Source organism: Symphalangus syndactylus, chromosome 10 (assembly GCF_028878055.3).
Source record: "Symphalangus syndactylus isolate Jambi chromosome 10, NHGRI_mSymSyn1-v2.1_pri, whole genome shotgun sequence".
NCBI classification, from domain to species: domain Eukaryota; kingdom Metazoa; phylum Chordata; class Mammalia; order Primates; family Hylobatidae; genus Symphalangus; species Symphalangus syndactylus.
In genome coordinates, this window is record NC_072432.2 from 104,144,304 (window position 1) to 104,166,122 (window position 21,819).

General features: G+C 36.8%; 1 protein-coding gene across 49 annotated transcripts in view; it reads right to left on the reverse strand.

Moving 5' to 3' along the window:
- CEP63 (centrosomal protein 63) overlaps positions 1-21,819 on the reverse strand; it is a 105,071-nt gene that overhangs the window by 81,364 nt on the left and 1,888 nt on the right. For 23 of the 49 annotated variants that reach the window (XM_055295365.2, XM_063611368.1, XM_063611359.1 and 20 more), the window contains exons 2-3: positions 14,742-14,810; positions 2,413-2,590 (exon numbers count right to left, since the gene is read on the reverse strand). In XM_055295365.2, coding sequence (XP_055151340.1) covers positions 2,413-2,590; positions 14,742-14,785 — 222 coding nt within the window. In that variant the 5' untranslated portion in view covers positions 14,786-14,810. Of the gene's footprint in view, positions 1-2,412; positions 2,591-14,741; positions 14,811-20,363; positions 20,402-21,528; positions 21,601-21,819 lie in introns of all 49 variants that reach the window. The other 26 variants (XM_063611350.1, XM_063611349.1, XM_063611365.1 and 23 more) reach the window with 5 other exon arrangements.

Below are 21,819 nucleotides of genomic sequence, written 5' to 3' on the forward strand. Positions count from 1 at the left end.
TGGAACAGTTCTGTTTTTTACTTCTCCTGTGTTTTAATGGCAGTCTCCAATATTGTCTTATTATTACAAGTAGGGGATTTGCTTTGCCCCTTTAATGAAGATACAAAAAAAAATGCACTGGAAAGAGTGGTAGAATTGGAAAATTTGTAACCATCATGATTACTTAATAGGTTTGGGAAAGAACCCTCAACAATGTTAAAGCAAGAGAAGAAAGTTTGTTGACAAGTGATATGGTTTGGGTCTGTGTCCCTGCTCAAATCTCATGTGGAACTATAATCCTCAATGTTAGAAGTGGGGCCTAGTGGGAGGTGACTGGATCATGGGGGCAGATTTCCCCACTGGTGCTGTTCTCGTGATAGTGAGTTTTCCTGAGATCTGGTTGTTTAGAAGTGTGTAGCACCTCCCCCTTCACTCTCTCTCTCCTGCTCCACCATGTAAAGACAGGCCTGCTTCCCCTTTACCTTCTGCCATAATTGAAAGTTTCCTGGGGCCTCCCCAGAAGCAACTATGTTTCTACAGAACTGTGAGCCAATTAAACCTCTTTCCTTTATAAATTACCCAGCCTCAGATTTCTTTATCACAATGTGAGAACAGACTTATACAAGAAGCAAAATATTTTCATGATCTCATAGTGTTGTTCCTTCCTGCCCTTCATTGGTTGTTGGTGGTCATAATTTTTCAGCACAATAATAAACACATTTGTTCCTTAAAAAAAAAAAAAGCAAGAAAGAAGTGTTGTAATACAACACAATCTCACACACGAATTCTACGGAATAGATTCCCATTACTAGATTATCTTCAGAAATCTACTTCTAGAAACTTAATCAACTTTCAGCAGCCCAATCAATGAAGTAGCAAATTGACCAGAGAGCTGCAATTCTAAACCTCTTGTATGTCCCCAGGCCAAACTTAAAATCTTCATATCCTTACCATGGAATCTATCCATTTAATCCCTTAAATCTCTCTTAATTTCTCTTTGAGAGAAATTTTGATGTCAAGGGCATTAAGTAACAGCAATAATGCCTGTGACATCAAAACTAAGCCACAGGAGTAAGTTCAAATTTAGCATCGCAGTGACTAAATATTATCATAATCATACATAATTCTTTAATGAGTTTCTAACAAAATAAACAATCTATTTATCAACCAGAAAACCACTTTCATTTCAACTTGCTAAACAGAATTTTGTTTTGCCCTAGGAGAAACAAAGTGCTAGCTAAGTAGCCTACCATAAAAGGAACATTAACCCTGCCTAAATTATGATTTTTTAAAAATCAAACAAGATTACCATTCACTGTACTTTTGCATCACCTTCTGTATTTTTGCATGGTGTGTAATTTTAAAATATATTCTCAAAGGCTTACTCAAATTTTAAATTAATCGCAATTTAGCAAACAGCATTAACAGAAAACTTTGATACAGCCAGTGTTACCATGTACTACTTTGACCCAAGTTGCAAATGGCCAACCAAAGAGAAATTTTCTGGGTAGGCATAATAACATTTTTAACAAGTCAAACTCTTTCCTTTTTACGAGAAACATTTCTAAACTATTCTTAATAAGTTTTCTCCAAAAAATCACAATCTCAGTGTGTACCACCCGCAGAAGTGTGCCTGAATAAGCTGATGACAGCTTAATGAATGGTGACCCTACTGGTAGGAAAGGTCTTCAGAGTGAGAAATGGGACCAGTGCTCCCCTATAACTCTAACTCTTCCAATCCTTCTGAGATTGACATCCATACCAAAAATTAACAGGCAACTCTCACACATAAATGCTTTCTACTTCCCTTCCAATATTCTGTGTACTTCCTCCTAATTTACCAGCTAAATTTATGAGAAGGCAACCAGCAAATATTATTAAACTTTTCCCCCAAATTACCAATATCAATGAGTAGTGGGACTGCAAGTAATTTTTATTTTCTTCTTTTCTTTCTTCTCCCCTAATTTTCAACATGGTAAACATGGTTTGTTTTTTTTTTTTAAAGATTCTCTTAATTTTGTTTTAAATCTAACCAAAAGAGGCAAATTCTTTAATCTGGAACTTGTTTTGTAATACCAGCCATACAGTGAAGCCAAAAGCAATTTCCATGAAACTCAGTGAATGTTAATATGAACATGTAATATGATGAAGGTTAAACAAACAATGTGTGGTACCCTTTTACATTTTCTTAAAGAAGTTATGTATATATTATATGTAACCAAGGTAAAATTATCCTTGAAATAAATGGTAATATTCTTATACATTTTCACAATGAATTTTTCTTCTAAAATAAAACAGCAGAATTATAATAAAAAAAAGATAAAGAAACTAACTTGGTATACAAATTCTTTCTTCAACAAATATTTAAGAAACACATTTAATATAAAAGACAAGATAAAAATATCAAAAAGAAGAACAAATAAATTGCTTTACCTCTTTATGTGTCACATCCAACTGACTCCTAAGGGTCTTAAGTTCCTGTTCACGGATTTTCAAGCAAGTTTCTAGAGCATGTGTCCGTCCTTCCCATTCAGATTTTTTATGAGCCACCATTATGTCAATCTGTTTCATGAGCTCCTGTAGTTCTGCTTCACAAGATGTCAAAAATCCCCTATAAAGAACAGATCATTAAAAAAACAGAAGATATGTTCAAGTGACTTTTCATCTTTTTCATGTAAAAATATAGCAGATGTAAATCTACCTGAAGTAAATAATTAAATGACATTAATGTCAATTAATAAATTATCAGAAGCAAAGAATAGGATTGCTGAGCTTTTCCTTTTTTTTTTTTTTTTTTTTTTGAGATGGAGTTTCATTCTTGTTGCCCAGGCTGGAGTGCAGTGGCACGATCATGGCTCACTGCAACCTCCACCTCTTGGGTTCAAACAATTCTCCTGCTTCAGCCTCCTGAGTTGCTGGGATTACAGGCATGCGCCACCATGCCCGGCTAATTTTTATTTTTAGTAGAGATGGGGTTTCGCCATGTAGGCCAGGCTGGTTTTGAACTCCTGACCTCAGGTGATCTGCCCAGCCTCAGCCTCCCAAAGTGCTGGGATTACAGGTGTGAGCCACCATGCCCGGCCTGAGCTTTTACTTTTAATGCTCATATTAAGATGATTACTTATTCCACAGAATATCTTATCTTCCTCTCATAGCCAAGCTAAAGCCCAAGTTGTTTGGTTAAGCACAAGATTGATGTTTTAAGTCTGGTTTGTGGAGCCAGGCTGCCACAGCCAACAAGCACCTCTGTAATATATTAGGGAAGCTTTCAGGAAGGATCCAGACAAGCCTATACATCACATTTTCATCTAGCTAAAGGAAAAAGCCTTGGAAGAAAGCAGACTATCATGCAGGAAAGTGATAATACAATTGTAAGAGCTGCTTCAAGAAATTCATCCTTCAGCCAGATTTATTTCAACTATTTCTGCCCACCTTTCTGTCAGAAACTTACTGTAGTCTACCTTACTACTGTAAACTTACTGATGTCCTGGCATTTCAGGAGATGCCAGATATTGCTGAGAAACAGAAGTGGACACAGATATATTAGATTCAAAGAGGTTTCCAGAAATGGCCACAGACAGATATCAGTAAGGCTTAAATACTTTCAAAAAGCACCTGTTCGTAGTGTGCCAGAACCTTTGTACTTTTGCTTCTTAAGAGTAGAAAACTCAAGATAGGATGTAGGCAAACATCTAGCTTCACACTGCTGTGATGAGGCAAACAACCAAAAAAAAGTCCCCCCAAAATGCTGTGACCATGACATGGATCAACTTAGCTTTTGCTCAACACTTTTGCTTCTGTACCCAAAGCACAATATGGTCAGAGGCATAACTCAGATAAGCTTTTTAAACTGCAGTGAGAAGCTTAAGGTCAAAAGAAAACTTACCGCTGGGAGTCCACACACACCACTTAGGGACCTGAGGACAGGCCTGCTGTGCCCACCACTACTACCAGACACATTGTCTGAGGCACTGGTGATCAGCCTGGTCCCTCCTGCCACCACTAGGTGACTTGGAATCAACCCACCTTGAACATTGCCAGCACTTATGCACATCATCCAGGGACCTTGGAGAGGCCTGCCTCACCCACTACTGCCACCACTGGTGCCTGTGCATGTCAACCAGGGGCCTGGGGATTGATCTGCCCTGCCTGCTACTATCAATGCCTGTGCATGCCATCTGGGAGCCTGAGGACAAGCCCATCCTGCCTGCCACTGCCATCACTGTCTGGTATGTGATGACCAGTCTGCCTGGTGTCCCTAACCCAGCAGAGCCTTGCTATATCCTCCACTGACAATCACAGTCCAAGTCACTGAAGAACTCACAGAAACCACTGATACTGATTATGGCTGGAAAAATCATAGAAACTACACTCTTGCACCCACTGAGAATCAAATCAAAAGCACCCTACCCAACCAACACTATAGATAACACCTATAGGAAAAAAATTTTCCCTATGAAAGCCAATCCACATAATTGGAAGAAGTGACTACTATACTACATACACAGAAATCAACATAAAGACACAAGAAAAATGAAAAAGGAAAGAAAAATGACACCTCAAAGGAACACAATTATTCTCCGGTAACAGATCCCAAAGAAAAGGAAATGTATAAAATGCCTATAAAAGAATTCAAAATAATGTTATTAAATAAACTCAATGAGATACAAGAAAACACAGATAATAAAAACAAATCAGGAAAACAATTTATGTTCTGAAAGAGAAATTCAACAGAGATGGATATCATTAAAAAGAAATCAGAATTATTATCAACAGAAATCCTGAAACTGAAGAATTCAATAAATGAAATTTAAAAATGCAACTGAGTTTCAACAACAGAGTAGAACAAGTAGAAGAATTTCTGAACTTGAAGATGGAGCTTTTGAAATAACCCCATCAGACAACAACAAAAACAACAAAAAAAAAAGGATAAAAAAGATAAAAGAAAGCCTACATGGCATATGAGAGACCATAAAGTGACCAAATATCCAAATTCTTGCAATTCCAGAAAGAGAAAAGATGGGCATAGGCAGAGAAAACCAACTTAACAAAATAATAGCTGAAAATTTCCCAATTCTTGCAAAGATATAGATATCCAAATAAAGGAAGCTCAAACATCCCCAAATAGATTCAACCTAAAAAGGTCTTCTCTAAGGCACATTATAGTCAAACTGTCAAAAGTCAAAGACAAAGAACTCTAAAACAGCAAGAGAAAAATGTCAAATATTCTAAGTTCCTCACATATAAGGATATTGCCATCAGACTAACAGCAGATTTCTCAGCAGAAACCTTACAGACCAGGAGAGAATGGGGTGATATATTCAAAGTGTTAAAAGAAAAGAAAACAAAACTGGCAGCTAAGAATACTATATCCAACAGAGCCATCCTTCAAAAATGAAGGAGAAATAAAGTTTTTCCCAGACAAGCAAAAACTGAGATAATTCATCATCACTAGACCAGCCCTACAAAAAATGCATATGGGACTCCTACATCATGAGGCAAAAGGATGATATCTACTATCGTGAAAACACACAAAAAGTATAAGACTCACTGGTGGAGCAGAAACACAAATGAGAAAGAGAAAGGCATCAAACATTATCACTAAAAAAAAAAGAGAGAGACCAAATTACACAGGTAAACAATAAAGGAAGAAGAAAGGAACAAAGGATATATAAGACCACCAGAAAGCAATTAACAAAATGACAGGAGTTAAGTCCTCACCTATCTATAACAACCCTGAATGTAAATGGTTTAAATTCCCCAGTCAAAAGATATAGAATGGCTGAATATCTACAAAAAGCAAGACCTAACTATGTGCTACCTAAAAGAAACTCACTTCATCCGTAAAGACGCACATAAACTGAAAATAAAGAGATGGGAAAAAATATCCTACACAAATGGAAACCAAAAGCATGCAGGAGTAGTTATTCCCGTATCAGACAAAATAGACTTTAAGTCATATAAACATAAAAACTGACAAAGAAGGTCATTATATAATGAAAAGGGATCAATTCAGAAACAAAATATTACAGCTGTAAATATACATACATCCAACACCAGAGCACAGAGACATATGAAGCAAATATTATTAGAGCTAAAGAGTGAGAGACAGACTCCAATACAATAATAACTGGGGGACAGACTCCAATACAATAATAATTGGGGACTTTGGTACCCCACTTTGAGCACTGGACAAGTGATTTAGACAGAAAATCAACAAAGAAACATCCAGGGCTGGGCACGGTGGCTCACACTTGTAATCCCAGCACTTTGGGAGGCCAAGGTGGGCGGAACACGAGGTCAGGAGATCGAGACCACAGTGAAACCCCATCTCTACTAAAAATACAAAAAAAAATTAGCTGGGCGTGGTGGCGGGCACCTGTAGTCCCAGCTATTCGGAGAGGCTGAGGCAGGAGAATGGCGTGAACCCGGGAGGCGGAGCTTGCAGTGAGCCGAGATTGCGCCACTGCACTCCAGCCTGGGCGACAGAGCGAGACTCCGTCTCAAAAAAAAAAAAAAAAAAAAGAAACATCCAGTTTGTTCTACACTATAGACCAAATAGACCTAAAGACATTTATAGAACATTTCATCTAACAGCTGCAGAATACACATTCTTTGGCACACAGAACATTCTCCAGGAGAGACCATATGTTAGGCCACAAAACAAGTTTCAACAAATTTTTTAAAATCAAAATCATATCAAGTATCTTAGACCACAATGGAAAAAAGCTAAAAATCAAGATTAAGAGAAACTTTGGAAACTGTACAAATACATGGAAATTAAGCAACATGCTCATGAATGACCACCGGGTCAGTGAAGAAATTAAAAAACAAATGCAAAAATGTCTTGAAACAAATGAAAATGAAAATACAACATACCAAAACCCATGGGATACAGCAAAGGCAGTGCTAAGAGGGGTGTTTATAGCAAATAGATGTCTACATCAAAACAGTACAAAGACAAAAAAAAAAGAAAAAAAGATTGAAATCACACCAAGCATCTTCTCAGACCACAGAGGAATAAAAATAAGAATACCAGGAGGAATTCTCAAAACCACAAAAATACATGGAAACTAAACAACTTGCTCTTGAATGGCTTTTGGGAAAACAAAGGCAGATATCAAAAAATTCTTTGCTGTGTTAAGAGGAAAGTTTACAGCTCTAAACACTTACATTAAGATCTCAAGTTAACAACCTAAAACAATGTAATGTCACACCTAAAGGAACTAGAAAAATAAGAACTAAACCCAAAGCCAGCAGAAAAAAACAAAATCAGAGCAGAAATGAACAAAATTGAGACCAAAACAAATGAAATAAACAGTTAATAACAAGATTGATAGACTGTTAGCTAAATTAGCAAAAAAAAGGAAGATCCAAATAAGTACAATCAGAAATGATAAAGGTGACATTACAACCAATCCCACAGAAGTACAAAAGATCCTCACAGACTACTATGAACATCTGTATGCACACAGGCTAGAAAATCTAGAGGAAATGGAAAAATTCCTGGAAACACACAACCTCCCAGAATTGAACCAGGAAGAAAGAGAAATCCTCAACAGATTAATGAGTTACAAAATTAAATCAGTAATAAAAAGCCTACCAACCAAAGAAGCCCCAGACCAGATGGATTCACAGCCAAATTCTACCAGACATTTAATAAATAAGAGGTAGTACCACTGCTACTGAAACTATTCCAAAACATTGAGGAGGAGGGATCCCTCTCTAACTCATTCTATGAAACCAACATCACCCTGATACCAAAATCTGGCAAAGATAAAACAAACAAAAAAGAAAACTACAGACCAATATCCCTAATGAATATAGATGCAAAAATCCTCAACAAAATACAAACTGAATCCAGCAGCACATCAAAAAGATAATCCATCACAATCAAGTGGGCTTTATTCCTGGGATGCAAGGATGGTTCAACATAGGCAAAAATCAATAAATGTGATTCGTCACATAAACAGAATTAAAAACAAAAACCATATGATCATCTCAATAGACGCAGAAAAAGCATTCAATAAAATCTAATATCCCTTCATGTTAAAAGCCCTCAACAAACTAGGCATCGAAGGAACCAACCTCAAAATAGTAAGAGCCATCTATGACAAACCCACAGCCAATATCATACTGAATAGGCAAAAGTTAAAAGCATTCCCTCTGACACCTGGAACATGACAAGGATGTCCTCTCTTGCCACTCCTACTCAACCTAGTACGTGATGTCATAGCCAGAGCAACCAAGCAAGAGAAAGAAATAAAACGTATTCAAATAGGAAAAGAAAAAGTCAAATTATCTATCTTTGCTGATGATATGATTCTTCACCTAGAAAACCCTAAAGATTCTACCAAAATGTTCCTAGACCTGATAAACAAGCTTCGGTAAAGTTTCAGAATGCAAAATCAATGTACAAAAATTAGTAGCATTTCTATACATCAATAATGTCCAAGCTGGGTACTGAATCAAGAACACAATCCCATTTACAATAGCCACACATAAAAAAAAAAAAATCAAAGAATACATCTAACTATAGAGGTGAAAGACCTCTACAAAAAGAATTACAAAACACTGCTGAAAGAAATCACAGATGACATAAACAAATGGAAAAACATTCCATGCTCATGGATTGGAAGAATTTATACAGTTAAAATGGCCATCCTGCCGAAAGCAACCTACAGATTCAATGCAATTCCTATCAAATTATTGTCATTCTTCACAGAATTAGAAAAAAACTACTTTAAAATTCATATGGAACCAAAAAAGAGCCCAAATAGCCAAAGCAACCCTATGCAAGAAGAACAAAGCTAGAGGCATCATATTACCTTACTTTACACTACAATGCTACAGTAACCAAAACAGCATGATACTAGTACAAAAATGGACACATAGACCAATGGAACAAAACAGAGAACCAGAAATAAAGCTACACACCTACAACGAACTGATCTTCAACAAAGCTGACAAAAATAAACAATGGAGAAAGGATACTCTGTTCAATAAATGGTGCTGGGAAAACTGGCTAATTGTATGAAGAATGAAACTCAACCCCTACACTTCCTCACCATATGCAAAAATTAATTCAAGATGGATTAGATTTAAATGTAAGATCTCAAACTGTAAGAATCCTAGGAGAAAAATCTAGGAAATACTCTTCTGGACACTGGCCTAGGCAAATAATTTATGACTCAAAAAATTATGTCCTCAAAAGCAAATGCAACAAAAACAAAAATGGACAATTGGGACCTAATTAAAGAGCTTCTGCACAGAAAAGAAAAAAACTACCGACAGAGTGAACTGACAACTTACAGAATGAGAGAACATAATTGCAAACTATGCATCCAACAAAGGGCTAATATCCATAAACTACAAGGAACTTGAAAAATGTTCAACATCACTAATCATCAGAGAAATGCAAATCAAAACCAAAATGAGATACCACCTCATACCAGTCAGAATGGCTATTATTAAAAAGTCAAAAAATAACAGATGTTGGTGAGGCGGTGGAGAAAAGGCAACACTGTTGGTGGGAATGTAAATTGGTTCAACCCCTGTGGAAAGTAGTTTGGAGATTTCTCAAATAACTAAAAATACAATGAGAACTACCAATCGATTTAGCGATCCCATTACTAAGTATATACTCAAAGGAAAATAAATAATTCTACCAAAAAGACACATGTGCTCACATGTTCATCGCAACACCAATCACAATAGCAGACATGGAACCAACCTATGTACCCATTGATGGTGGATTGGATAAAGAAAATGTGGTACATATACACCACGGAATACTACACAGCCATAAAAGAAAAACAGAATGTTCTTTGCAGCAATGTGGATGCAGCTGCAGGCTATTATCCTAAGCAAATTAACACAGAAGCAGAGAACCAAATACTGCATGTTTTCATTTACAAGTGAGTACACACAGACATAAAGATGGGAATAATAAGCCAGGATGGTGGCTCACACCTGTAATCTCAGCAATTTGGGAGGCTGAGGCGGGGGGGGGGGGGGTGGGCAGGGATCACTTGAGATCAGGAGTTCGAGACCAGCCTGGCCAACATGGCGAAATCCCATCTCTACCAAAAATACAAAAAAAATTAGCTGGGCATGGTGGTGTGTGCCTGTAATCCCAGCTACTTGCAAGGCTGAGACAGGAGACTCACTTGAACCCAGGGGACAGAGGCTGCAGTGAGCCAAGAGCACGCTACTGCACTCCAGCCTGGGCAAGAGAGCGAGACTCCATCTCAAAAAAAAAAAAAAAAAAAGATGAAGATGGGAACAACACACACTGGAGACTCCAAAAGAAGACAAGGGCAGAGGGTGGGTAAAGGCTGAAAAACTATCTATTGTGTACTACGTTCATTATTTGGGTGATAGGATACATACAAGCCCAAGCTTCAGCATCACACAATACACCCATGTAACAAACCAGCACATGTACCCCTGAATCTAAAAAATAAAAACAGTACAAAGACTTCAAATAAACAACCTAACTGATGCACTTCGAGTAGCAAAGCAAGAACAAACAAAACCCAATTAGTAGAAGGAAAAAAATAACAAAGAGATCAGAAATAAACAAAATAGAGACTAAAAAACAATACAAAGAATCAATGAAACAAAAAGTTGGTTCTTTAAAAAGACAAAATAGATAAACCATTAGCTAGACTAACCAAGAAAAAAGAGAAGACCCAAATAAATAAAATCAGAAAAAGAAAAGGCAATACTACAACTGATACCACAGAAATACAAAGGGTCATTAGAGATTATTACAAACAACTATATGCTAACAAATAGGAACACCTAGAGGAAATAAATTCCTGGACACACATAACCTACCAAGATCGAACTAGGAAGAATTAGAAAAGCTCAAAAGACCAATAATGAGTAACATGACTGAACCAGGAATAAAAAGTCTCCCAAGAGAGAAAAGCCCAGGACCTGATGGCATTACTGCTGAATTCTACCAACTTCATAAAGAACATCAATTCTTCTCAAAGTATTCCAAAAAATTGAAGATGAGAAAAATTTTCCTAACTCATTCTACAAGGCCGCCTTTACTCTGATGACAAAAGCAGACAAGGACACAACAAAAGAAGACAACTACAGGCCAATATCCCTGATGAACACAGATGCAAAAATCCTCAACAAAATACTAGCCAACCAAATCCAACAATAGAACAAAAAGATAATACAGCATGATCAAGTGGGATTTATCCCAGGTATGCAACATATACAAATCAATAAAAGTGAAACAAATCACATCAACAGAATGAAAGACAAAAACCATATGATCATCTCAACAGATACAGGAAAAGCACTTGATAAAATTCAACCTCTCCATGATAAAAACTCTCAAGCATAGAAGGAACATACCTCAACATAATAAAGGCCATATAAGACAACCCCCCAGGTATCATTATACTGGATGGGGAAAAGCTGAAAGCCCTTCCTCTAAGAACCTGAACACAACAAGGATGCCCACTTCCACCACTTCCATTCAACACACAACTGAAAGTCCTAGTCAGAGCAATCAGGCAAGAAAAAGAAATACAGGCATCCAAATTGGAAAGGAGGAAGTCAAATTGTTGCTCTTTGTGTACAACATAATCTGACATACAGAAAAACCTAAAGACTCCACCAAAAAAGTCTTAGAACTGATAAAGAAATTCAGGAAAGTTGCAGAATACAAAATCCACATACAAAAATCAGTAATGTTTCTATACATCAATAATGAACTAGCTGAAAGAGAAATCAAAAAAGAAATCCCATTTACAATAGCTACCAGAAAAAAAAAAAATAATACCTAGGATTAAATTTAACCAATGACATAAAAGACCTCTACAAAGAAAACTATGAAACACTAATGAAAGAAATTGAAGATACAAACAAATGAAAAGACATTCATGCCCATGGGTCAGAAGAATTAATATATTCAAATGATTATATCTAAATCTATCTACAGATTCAATGCAATCTCTATCAAAATACCTATGACATGCTTCACAGAAATAGAAAAAAAATCGTAAAATTCACACCGAACCATAAAAGGCCCTGAATAGCCAAAGGAATCTTAATCAAAAGGAACAAAACTGGAGGTATCACACTACCTGACTTCAAAATATACTACCAAGCTATAATAACCAAAATAGCATGGTATTGGTATAAAAGCAGACACATACACCAATGGAACAGAATAGACAACCCAGAAATAAATCCACGTATTTACAGCCAACTGATTTTCAACAAAGGTACCAATAACATACAATGGGAAAAGGATGCCCTATTCAATAAATGGTGCTGGAAAAAACTGATATTCACAGGCAGAAAAATGAAACTAGACCCCATCTCTCACCATATTAAAAAAAAATCAACTCAAAATGGACTAAAGATTTAAATGTAAGACCCAAAACTATAAAACTACTAGAAGAAAACATAGGGATTAGGTACAGTGGCTGATGCCTGTGATCCCAACTACTCAGGAGGCTGAGGCAGGAGGATTGCTTGAGGCCAGGAGTTCAAGAACAGCTTGAGCAATACAACGAGATCTCATCTCTTAAAAAAAAAAAAAAAACTTTTTAAATTAGCCAGATGACATGTCTATGGTCCCAGATACTTGGGACACTGAAGCAGGCGGATCACTTGAACCCAGGAGTCTGAGGCTACAGTGAGCTACGACTGTGCTGCTGTACTCCAGCCTGCACAACAGAATGAGACGCCTGTCTCTAAAAAAACAGAAAGAAAATATAGAGGAAATGCTTCAGGACACTGGTCAAGGCAAAGATTTTATGGCTAAGACTTCAAAAGCACAGGCAACAAAAACAAAAACTGACAATTGGGACCTAATTAAACTAAAAAGTTTTTGCACAGCAAAGGAAACAATAGAGTCAAAGACAACTTGTAGAATGGGAGAAAATATTTGCAAACTATTCATTCAACAAGGGACTAAACATCCAGAATATACAAGAAAAACAACTCAACAGCAAAAAAACAAAAAACCCTATTAAAATGTGGGCAAAGGATTTGAATAGACATTTCTCAAAAGAAGACATACAAATGGCCAAAAGGTGTATGAAAAAATGGTCGACACCACTAAATCACCAGGGAAATACAAGTGAAAACCACAATGATATCATCTCACCCCAGTTAGAATGATTATCAAAAAGACAAACTATAACAAATGCTGGAGAGGATGTGGACAAAAGGGAACTCTCATATGCTGTTGGTAAGAATGTAAAATTAGTATGGCCATTATGGAAAACTAAATGGAGTTTTCTAAAAACTAAAAATAGAACTACCATATTGTATATCGCACCCTTAACATAAGTAACTCCATTTTAGAAAGAGACTGCATCTCACATTTCAAAAGTCATCATGCCCACAGGGACCCGATGTTCACCTAATCAGTAAAGGCTGCACCCAATCAGATAATGACATAAACAGGCACAATATTTCACTATCAGTTCTCACCAGAAGACTCTGTGGCCACAAAAAGAGCAAGACTTTACCAGCTCAAAACAGCTGTCTTGATAACAGCCTGTCTTGCTGTCACTTGTGATCAGCACCTGGCATCTGTCGCCAAAGGCTCTTCCTTGCAAGATGTTGACAACCATCCAGATCAGGCCAGAATATTCTCTTTGTCCAGTTGCTCTCTTTGGACTAGTTCTTTAGCCACCCCCCCCCCTTTTTTTCTATCCTTTTCTCTTGTTAAATGTTACTTTGTTTGATGTGGAATGTTTACGCTGTAACATTTACATATATTAATTTAATACACTATTATGTATGGTTTGCAATATTGACTGACTTGTGGAAAGGCTTGAGCCTGTATGCCCATGGCTCTGACTATTGGGTGAACTGGTAGTACTAGGGGGAAATGCCTCCTTGGGAACTCCATGTAGCTTGTGGCTTTTATGACTGAAATAGCATCAATAAAAGTTTGCTCTTGTAGAAAAGACACAAACATGTATGGACCTGGTTATGTCTGACTTTGCACCACTCACAACACATATGATCCAGAAGGCACACTATCGGGTAACGTATCCAAAGGAAAGGAAATCAGTATGTGAAAGGGATACTTGTACCCCCATGTTTATTGCAGCATTATTCACAATAACCAAGATATGGAATTGACTTAAGTGTCCAACAGCAGATTAATGGATAAAGAAAATGTCAGAAATATATCCATCATGGAATACTATTCAGCCATAAAAAAGAATGAAGCCCTGTTATCTGCAGCAACATGGATAAAACTGGAGGTCATTAAGTGAAATAATAGGCACAGAAAGACAAATATCTCACGTTCTCATTCATTATGTGGGGTCTAAAAAAGTTTACCTCATGGAGGTAGAGAGTAGAACGACGGTTACCAGAGGCTGGGAAGGGGTTGGGGGTGAAGAATGTTTGGTTAATGGGTACAAACCATACAGTTAGGTAGAAGAGTAAGCTCTAGTGTTAAATAGCACAGTAAGGTGACTAATAAGTAATTAGTATGTGACTAGTTAAGTAACTAGCACAGTAGGGTGACTAGCACAGTAAGGTTCCTTAAACTTTAACAATTTACTATATATTTCAAAGTAGCTAGAAGAATTGAAATGTTCCCAACACAAAAAATGATAAAATGCTTAAGCTGATGGGTATACTAAATACCCTTATTTGATCATTACACATTATATGTATGTATCAAGGTATCATGTGAATCCTATAAATATGTATAATTATTATGCATTAACCAAAAAAAATTTTTAAAAAAGCGAACTTACCCACCATGCCCTCGATTTTGTATTCCTTCTAACAAAGCCTCCATCACCAAATCCCCTTTCTTTTGGCAACTGAAAAGAAAAAAATATCAGTCATGAGACAATTCATTTCTTCAGTTCTAACATTCTAACTTACAGCTTAAGAATGTGAATGAAAGCATACATAAGAATGAAAAAATGCAGCACTTCTTAAGAAGACTGTAGAAGCAGTCAAAGAACATCACTTCAGGAATACTAGGAACAAACTATTTCAGACTAAAACAGAATAACTTAAAAATATCTGAATTGCGGTTGACACTCTCTCCGTGTAACTATCAAATATTTCATTGTTCTTTGCCTAATTACTAATGTCGGATGGGCAGGGGTGGAGGTGGGATCTCTCTAGCAGAGAGATAGTACACAAACTCCCTTAACAAAATGAGAAAGAAATTGGGTTCACATATGTCAGAGGGAAAGTATAGCTTTTTAAAAATTAAAGAGATAGTATAAAAAATGTGAAGTGCACTGAGATTAAACTCTTTGGTCTATCATGGGAAAGCCTACTCACCCCTGAAGACAGGCTCATAGAGCTTCCTGCATGCAACATCCTCTCTCCACCAAAAGGCAGCCACAGGGCCCTCCCACTTCTGCACTTCATTTGCTCCCAGTGCTTAATAGGTTCTTTCATAGGAGTTACACCACACTGGAAGTGAGTTTTTTACATACTATTTTTCCTTACTAGACTATTCATCCCTCCAGGGCAGAAACCCAATTTTATTCATCTCTGCAGCTGCAGAGCTCAATGTAGCATTTCAACACGGCACGCGGCAGATTCTTTTGGCTGAACTTAACTCCCCTCCCTCTTTTACCTACCCTCTCCCCCATGCAAACTGGTCATAGCTGGGGAACTACATGAAGGGTCTAGCAGAGAAAGAGGGAAAGGGAGATAGAAGACTGCCATATAAACAGCAAGATACAGTTGGGTGCGGTGGCTCACGCCTGTAATCCTAGAACTTGGGAGGCCGAGGCAGGCGGATCACTTGAGGTCAGGAGTTTGAGACCAGCCTGGCCAACATGGTAAAACTCCACCTCTACCAAAAAAAAAAAAAAAAAAATTAGCTGGGCATGGTGGCATGCACCTGTAGTTCCAGCTATTGGGAGGCTGAGGCAGGAAAATCGCTTGATGCCGGGAGGCAGAGGTTGCAGTGATCTGAGATCACACCATTGCACTACAGCCTGGGCGGCAGAGAGAGACTCCATCTCAAATAAATAAATAAAATAAAATAAAGGGTAAGATACACCACGAAGAAAGGTGACAGTGAGAAAGGAAAGACGACCCTTAAACTCAGAAAGGTTGATTAATATGTGCTGTATGCTTCTCGCCTTTTATAATAAATCTTCAAAATGTTCAATGTCAAACCACTTTTCATTCCAAAATGCTTTTTCCTTAAACCCTTAGACAATAACCAAAGACTGTGGTGTAGAGGTTCTGCCCCTGGGCTAATCCTCATCTAAAAATTATACTGCTGTAAGAAGTAGATTATTTTACTCAACACGTAATTCAGTGTTGTACTAACAACTAGATATATAGTGATGAAAGATAGGGCCCTTTTGAAGGTATTAATAGTCTAGTATGGGACAGAAAAAAATGAGCCAAAAAGGCTTTCCCAGTGTGATAAATATAGTGAGAGGCATGCCCAGGGTGTTCCAGAGACACAGAGGAGAATGAGAAGACTGGAAAATAGAAACACTGCACCCTATTTGCAACTATTTTTAAAGATACTAACAAACTGAATATTATATTTTTTGTGCACAAACGTGACAGGGAGGATTTTTTTTCTAGTTGGTTTATCCTACATATTACACCAAAATTGCAAAAATAAAAACCTAAAGAAAAAGGTTCCCATGTTTTACTCCACTTTCAAATCACAATTCAGTCAAACTACAATGCAACCAAGATTCCATGTTTTGGTCCACTCTAGGAGAACTGGGAGGCAGTACATGGTCCACACCACACTAGATGGAGACCCAGGATACAGTCCTACTCTGCAACTAACTAGCTTTATATTCTTGGACTTGTTTTAACATCTGCAAAATGAGGGGCATGAACAATATTCTCTAAGGTTTCTTCCAGCTTTTTCATGGGTTCTAATAGCCAATTAAATGTCCACTGTAAATAGCATGCTCCTGACAACCATACATGGATACTTACTAACATGTAGGAAAGTGCTATTCTTATTGACAGTGCTATCACAGTTATTCAAAATTATCGTTAGTAAACTGATACTTATTTAGGTCATGTTATTCTTAAACATTAATATATTTAGTAATATACATTAATATATTTTCTATGACTATTATTTAATAATATACTTACAACAGAAGTTAAGTTACTGAATGTTCAACAGCTGCCTAGTACACATTGTCTAAATCAATCTTCACAATACTCATAAAAGACAGATACTATTACTTTGAGAAAACTGAGGCTTAGAGAATTAAGTAACTTGACTATGATAAACTACAAATTATAGTCCTGGATTCAACCTAAACAGTGTGGCCATCAATCGAGTCACAATCAATGTGCAACCTTTATATATTTTACAGTATTCTATATCTTAAAATAGATCAGCCTATCTTTTGACTTAATAGTATCTTTGCAATAAAAAAAGAAATTAAACTGAAGTATGACATCACTACCGTGGCCACCAGGTGGCAGCAGCACAATAATGAAATAGTCATGTAAGAAACATTGCCATTTTAGAAATCAAAATGGTCTAAGATAGAGATTCCTGTTTAAAAAAAAAAAGGAGGGAAGTGGACCAGTAATATCCTCTGTGAGAAATAAAGTAAACTTACTAATGTGCAATGTGTTTCTGTAATACCTTCACCATCTGCCTGAGTAGTGCCAAACACCATCAATTCTGAGGATCAGGCAAAGAGTAAGGGCTGATTTTCTGTGGATGTTTGTCATCTGAGTTGCTCATAGTTATATCACTGATTCTTTTCCTAACCAACCTGACCATCATTCAACTCTATGCACTACGTCACTTTGATTTCTTCTTTGCATATGCCATATAATTACATAAAATTAGATATTCTTTGTAATATTTTAAATACAAATTAAAACACTGATAATTTGCTACTCCTTGCCACTAACATGCAAGCTAATGTGATTAAACGGAAAATGTATACCTCTACCATTGGTACAATCTTATTCATTTCTGCAGTTAGAACAAAACTCAACAACCAAAACTTATTAATTATAACTTTCCTTTGGAATGAAGGCTGTTTCAAATCAATGAAACCTGGAATTGGATAGTGAAAGGAAATACAAGCTTTTACATCAAGTGTGGGGAGCAAGGAAAACACACTTTAAATTTAAGGGAAAAAGAATACAAATAAAATGTCTTATAATAGGCAAATCTTTGAAATTCATTAACATAGACTTTATGAGCTAGAAAGCACTTCAGGCCTCTAATTTAACTTTAACATTTTACAGATCAGGAAAAATATCATAGTATATGCCCAAGACCAAATTATTCACAAAATGGGACACAGGAAGAAAATTAAAACTCCAGACAGAATTATGAATAAATGTGTACATACTAAGAGAAGGGATATGCCTAACCTTCAAGTCTAAAGGAGGATAACAATGCTCTCTGTCCCTTTACCTGCCTTGGTGTCGTTTTCATTACAAAGCTCTATGGTTGTGTCAGATATACCATGGGCAGTAAACTATGGCTGTTCCAATGAACAATCAGTATTACTAAGCATTTCCCAGAAAGGCTCCTAATTAAACTGATACCAGTAAATAAGGTATTAGAGAAACTTTTTAAAATATTAAAGTTTTTAAAAAATTGTCCAAACTATAGTTCAAAATCCAGGAGGAACAATGAGAAAGTCTGAGAAATAGGAGTACATAAAAACAAACTTTCATATGAAAAAATGTCACAAGCAAAGTTAATGGACAAATGACAACAGTACCTGAAAGTTTTACCACAAACGGTTAATTACCCAAATATATAAGGAGCTTATAAAAGATTAGGCAAAAAATCTATAGAAACATGGCGAGAGGTATAAACAAGCAATGCACAGAAAAATTCAAATGACAGTAAAAATATGAAAAGATGCTCAACCTTGCTCATAAGAGAAATACAAATTAAAACTACACTAAGTTACCCTTTCTTCTGTACCAGATTAACCAAAAATTAAATGTTTGATAATATACTCTGATGACAAGGCTGTGGGACAACAGGCACTCATATACATAATAGGTAGGAATGCAAAATGAACACAACTGCTATAGAGGAGACTTTGGTAATACCTAACAACTGATATACGCATTTACCCTTTTATCCAACAATGCTACTTTTAAGAATCTATCCCACAGGCTCATTGGCAAAAATGCAAAACAACATATCCACAAAGATATTCACTGCAGGACTATTTATAATAGCAGAAAATAACACAAGTGTCTATCAAGAGGGGACAAGTTAAATATTCATCCACCAATGGAGTACTACGAAACTGTTAAAAGGAATAACAATCTCTACGTACTCCTAAAGAGGGGATTTACAGGACATATATCACTAGGTGAAAAACCCAAGATGGAAAACAGTATATATAATAGCATATTTTACCTAAGAAAGAAAGGTATGTTTGTCCATGTAGATTTGCTTTTAGGTACGTGTTTTTTTAATGGAAGGATAGACCCAAAACTAGTAAAAACAGTATCAGCAAGGAAGGAAAATAAGCAGAGTGGAAGAAACAGAGATGAAAGCTAAATTGTTTTATGGGTACTTGTTTTATGGGAATTATGCTAAGGTTTTGCATATAATAAAACAAATCAAAATGGGGAAAAAAGCATTACTGAAAAATTGGAAACAAAATAAATCAACTACCAACTAGATATCAATTTGACAGGCTAACTATACAATAAATTACTTCATATGCCTTTAAAATACAATAATTTTACTATACACTTCCCTAGAGACATATAAAATAAGGATAAAAGACAATTGCAAAGAAATCCTAAGCACTAACCAGGAATCATATTGATAATAAAATAGGCTGTTAACTTGAAACCATCATATATAACATAGGATGAGGAAAAAAACTAATTCTATTAATGGTACTAGGTACCAAGACTCAGCAAAAAAGATACAAACATAAAACCAACGTGTGAAAAAACTGTAAAATTAAGTTTAAATTTTGGAAATTTAAATGTTAAATGTTGGAAACAATGTGAACTTTGCATATTTGTGTTTTTTTTAATGTATAATATTTCCTAACTCTGGCCACTATAAATCCTAGAACCAATGACTAACATAGTAGCAAGAACGCCTCTCCCACCTAGGTAGACTGTGGTCTCCAAATACTATCTCAGACTCAAAAGAACCACGGCTCTTTGGAGACCAGAAATCTATAAATGAGCCAGGAAAATTATTTATCAGAAAGCAAGGAAATTACCGAAGCTATTGGTCATATCAAATGGAATAGGAGCCAACTTTAAGGAGCTCCTACTGGCCAAAGATGAAACAATTTGAGTATTAAAAACACAACTGCCATATGTTGAAACAGTTTAAATAGAAAGTCTATAAGTTCATGACGATAGGTTTACAAAAAGGCAAAAATCCTCATGGTTACCTTTGGAGGTTGCTAGGCCACCAACTCATTACTGTGGTCTGAAAATAGAGGGAAAGAATTAAGCATTTTTCTTGCCTTTCCTGTACAAATTGTATTACTGGGTAGTCAAACAGCTGGTAAGGGAAAGTTCTTCATAAAAGACTCTCAGCTGATAAATACTGAAGAAATAATAGAATTAGATAATCACCACTTTGCAACCCCTAATGCAATAATGGATACAGGCAATATAACCCCACAAAAGGACTTCACCATTAAGTGTAAGAGTCTTGGAGAATTTCACTATGGGTGGATGGAGCTAACTATACCTAAACCCAATATAATGTTTAATGTTATCATCATAAAAAAAGAAAACAACTCAGACACTGCTTCCCTGATAATTAATGAAATAGGAAGTATATTGCATTACCTATGAAATTTTCTGCCCAACCCCCCCCCAAATATCCCACCAAAAAACAAAACAAAAACAAATACAAGGGTGAAATCTGATCAGGCTTCTAGAGCAGTGCTGTTCAACAGAACTTTCTGCAATTATGAAAATATTTTATAACTGCACTGTTCAAAAAGTAGCCACTAGGCAATCTGTAGCTACTGAGCACTTGAAATGTAGCTAATGCAAGTTAGGAACTGAATTTTTTTTTTTTTTTTTTTTTTTTGAGACAGAGTCTCATTCCGTCGCCCAGGCTGGAGTGCAGTGGCGTGATCTCGGCTCACTGCAACCTCCACCTCCCGGGTTCAAGCGATTCTCCTTCTCCTGCCTCAGCTTCCTCAGTAGCTGAGATTACAGGCGCATGCCACCACGCCCGGCTAATTTTATTGCATTTTTAGTAGAGACGGGGTTTCACTATGTTGGCCACACTGGTCTCGAACTCCTGACCTCATGCCCACCTCGGCCTCCCAAAATGCTGGGATTACAGGCATGAGTCACTGCGCCCGGCCAACCACTTCTTCAGTAATATGAATAATATACATGGACAGGGTTAGGGGCATGGTTTCAGGATGAAACTATCATCAGGCATTAGTCAGATTCTCATAAGTGTGCAACCTAGATCCCTTGCATGCGCAGTTTACAATAGGGTTCGTGCTCCTAGCAGAATCTAACCTCACGGCTGATCTGACAGGAGGCAGAGCTCAGGTGGTAGGTAATGCTCACTCGCCTGTCACTCACCTCCTGCTCTGTAGCCTGGTTCCTAACAGGCCACGGACTGGTACTGCTCTGCAGCCCTGAGGTTGGGGGCCCCTGGTTTAGAGGACATAAAGGCAACAGAGATACATGTTAAAGGATATTGTGCAATGCAATCTGCTAAATTTAGAACTGTAAGGAAAAATACGGGCTAATCCCATAGCTATAGCTATGAGGGAACAAATAAAAATTAAAAGATGTCAAATGTGCATCACCCAAACACAACAGGCAGATTCCTGTGGGATTTTGATTCAAACAAGCTAATTGTAAAAAGGC